Genomic DNA, 2,475 nt, shown 5'->3' with positions numbered 1-2,475 from the left:
GCAGGCCGCTGGGTCGAGGAGCAAACCTCTATACATGTGTACATGCTCTACCAACTGAGCTAACCTTGCCGCATTTTTAACCTAATTTTTGAGTAAAAAAAAAAAAATGAAATTATGAATTAATTTTACTAATAGTTAGGATCAGACGATGTTGAGTGGATGGAGTTTAGTTTAATGCAATTTAAACATGTTTTTCAAATGCTATAAAATGGAAGAACACCCAAAATTCGATGAAAGTAATCAATACATTACCTGCAAAAGATCATCCATGTTATTTTGGGACAATTTGCTTTAAATTAAACCCATATTTCTGATATAACAAAAAGTAGAAAACGGGTCACATTTGACCTGAGGACAATGCAAGGGTTATATATGTGGAAAAGTAATAAGTAGATCAAGTCACACTAATTTAAATTGTGAATATATGTATTAAAAAATAGTGTAATTCTGTATGTTTTACAACCGCAGCAAATAAAGTTGAATTGATTTTGATTTAGTTTGTAAGAGCTGCTTTAACTGTGAGCTCTGAGGGACATTATTTTAACATTGAGCAGATCCTAAAAAAAGCTTTTCAAAAGGTCTTCACATACAGTATTGAACAAACAACGATTCCCCAGCAAACAGTAACTTTGAACTGATTAAATAAACTCGTCTTGCATGTATTTCCATCCCTGTAATCAACTGGCAGATCATTGGTGACACTTAGATGAAGTTTATTAATTGAAGTTATGAATAATTACTGAACTCACACAACAACCGGCTGTTAAATGAGTCTTTACTAGGCTGAAATAATGATGGTATATAATTAGCTGGTTATATCATGGACTGGACTTCGTAACAATGCTCTGTAAGCCAACACTTTGTTTGACTACGTGATCTCTTCGGTCACATGAAAGGGTTTGTCTGGGATTTGGTTTGAAGTTTTGAGTTAAAATGTTGACCCCAAATGAACATTTTGAACCCTAATGATCAGAAAGACACTTTCTTTCCATGAAGTTAATAACTCAATAATTTATACTGTTCACTGATCCCCAGTGGGGAAATTCCAAAAGGAGAATTTGAGAAAATGTGACCTACGCTGACAAACTGCTTCATGTGACTCTGTGAACATCACAAACTGAAAAAAAGAACGTTATCATGAAAATGTTCAACCAAACGGAGATAAATATGAAAAGGAAATGAGGCAACTAAAAGGTGTGAAGCAGGCTGGCAGGTGGACACAGAGCTACAGACAGACAGACAGACAGACAGACAGAGCTACAGACAGACAGACAGACAGAGACAGACAGACAGACAGACAGAGCTACAGACAGACAGACAGACAGACAGACAGACAAGTAGCTACAGGACAGAAAGACAGGACAGATAGACAGACGACAGAGTCCAGACGAGACAGAACAGACAGACGGGGCTACAGACAGACAGACAGACAGACAGAGCTACAGACAGAGACAGACAGACAGACAGAGCTACAGACAGAGACAGACAGACGGGGCAGGTCCTACCTCCTCAATCTCCTGGTTCAAGGAAGGCATGGCAGGGAAAATGCAACAAAATTTAATGAGGCAGGGAAAAAAATGTTCAGAGCTTCCAAAATCATAGAGGAAGATCCAGAGCCATGAGCAAAGCACTGAGGAAAAACCAAACCCCCGACCCAAATGAAAGTCCTCCCTGTGTCTCTGGATTACTGTAAACAAGCTGCAGGAGGACCTGTAAGGCCAGAGGAGCTGAGAACAAAGCCTGACGTTTCCTTCTGGGCAAAACCTTCTGGAGGAAAACTTTTTTCTTAGAACAAAATGGTGTCCTTTGGCATTTAAGTTAAATCTTACCTTCACTTAAATTATTTATCATGAGTTTGTGCTTGTTTTCGTCTGTTAATCTTATTTGTGTTGTTAAAAATATAAAATGTTCTTCTTTGTATGTACTATATATGTGAGCTACCTTACTGTTAGCCATGCAGTATATTGTAATACATACTGTAATACATTATTTTATTTTCCAAGATTTTAAATAAATAATAATAAATAATATTTTTTTTCTTTATTTTGCCTGGTTTGTTATTGCTTTTTTCTTTTTACTTCATTTCAATTTTTTCCATTTTAATTTCCATTTTCTTTGGAGTCTTTTTTTATTTCCCCCACATAAGCAGATATTGTTGTATTTATTTCCATATCTTTATTTCTTTCTTTTCTTCTTTGTATATGTCACAAAATATTTTAACATTGTCTGCTTAAATGTTGTTTTGGACCCGAGAGAGACTGGCTGGTCGTCTAGGCGTCAGCTAATGGGGATCCTTATGATAAATACAAATAAAAGACAGCAGCAGATGTCCAGCAGCAGTGTGTTTCTACCTCTGGTTGTTGTTCCGGTTTACTGCCCACAGGGGGCGGTGTGGGCTAATCCTCTGACAGCAGAGACTCTGAATGCACCACCGAGTTATACATCACTGACTGTGTAAACGTGTGACATGATTAG

General features: G+C 37.3%; 1 protein-coding gene across 2 annotated transcripts in view; it reads right to left on the bottom strand.

The window, feature by feature from the left end:
• snx2 (sorting nexin 2) overlaps positions 1-2,475 on the bottom strand; it is a 30,146-nt gene that overhangs the window by 2,179 nt on the left and 25,492 nt on the right. Inside the window, exon 13 of one of the 2 annotated variants that reach the window (XM_032516934.1) lies at positions 1,506-1,517. The exons of the other annotated variant lie outside the window; for it this stretch is intronic. Within the exon in view, the coding sequence (XP_032372825.1) occupies positions 1,506-1,517 (12 nt within the window). The remainder of the gene's footprint in view (positions 1-1,505; positions 1,518-2,475) is intronic. 2 annotated transcript variants of the gene reach the window in all.

This window comes from Etheostoma spectabile, chromosome 5 (assembly GCF_008692095.1).
Source record: "Etheostoma spectabile isolate EspeVRDwgs_2016 chromosome 5, UIUC_Espe_1.0, whole genome shotgun sequence".
NCBI lineage: Eukaryota > Metazoa > Chordata > Actinopteri > Perciformes > Percidae > Etheostoma > Etheostoma spectabile.
Note: the sequence above shows the minus strand (reverse complement) of the source record. Positions and strands in the feature narration are given on the sequence as shown.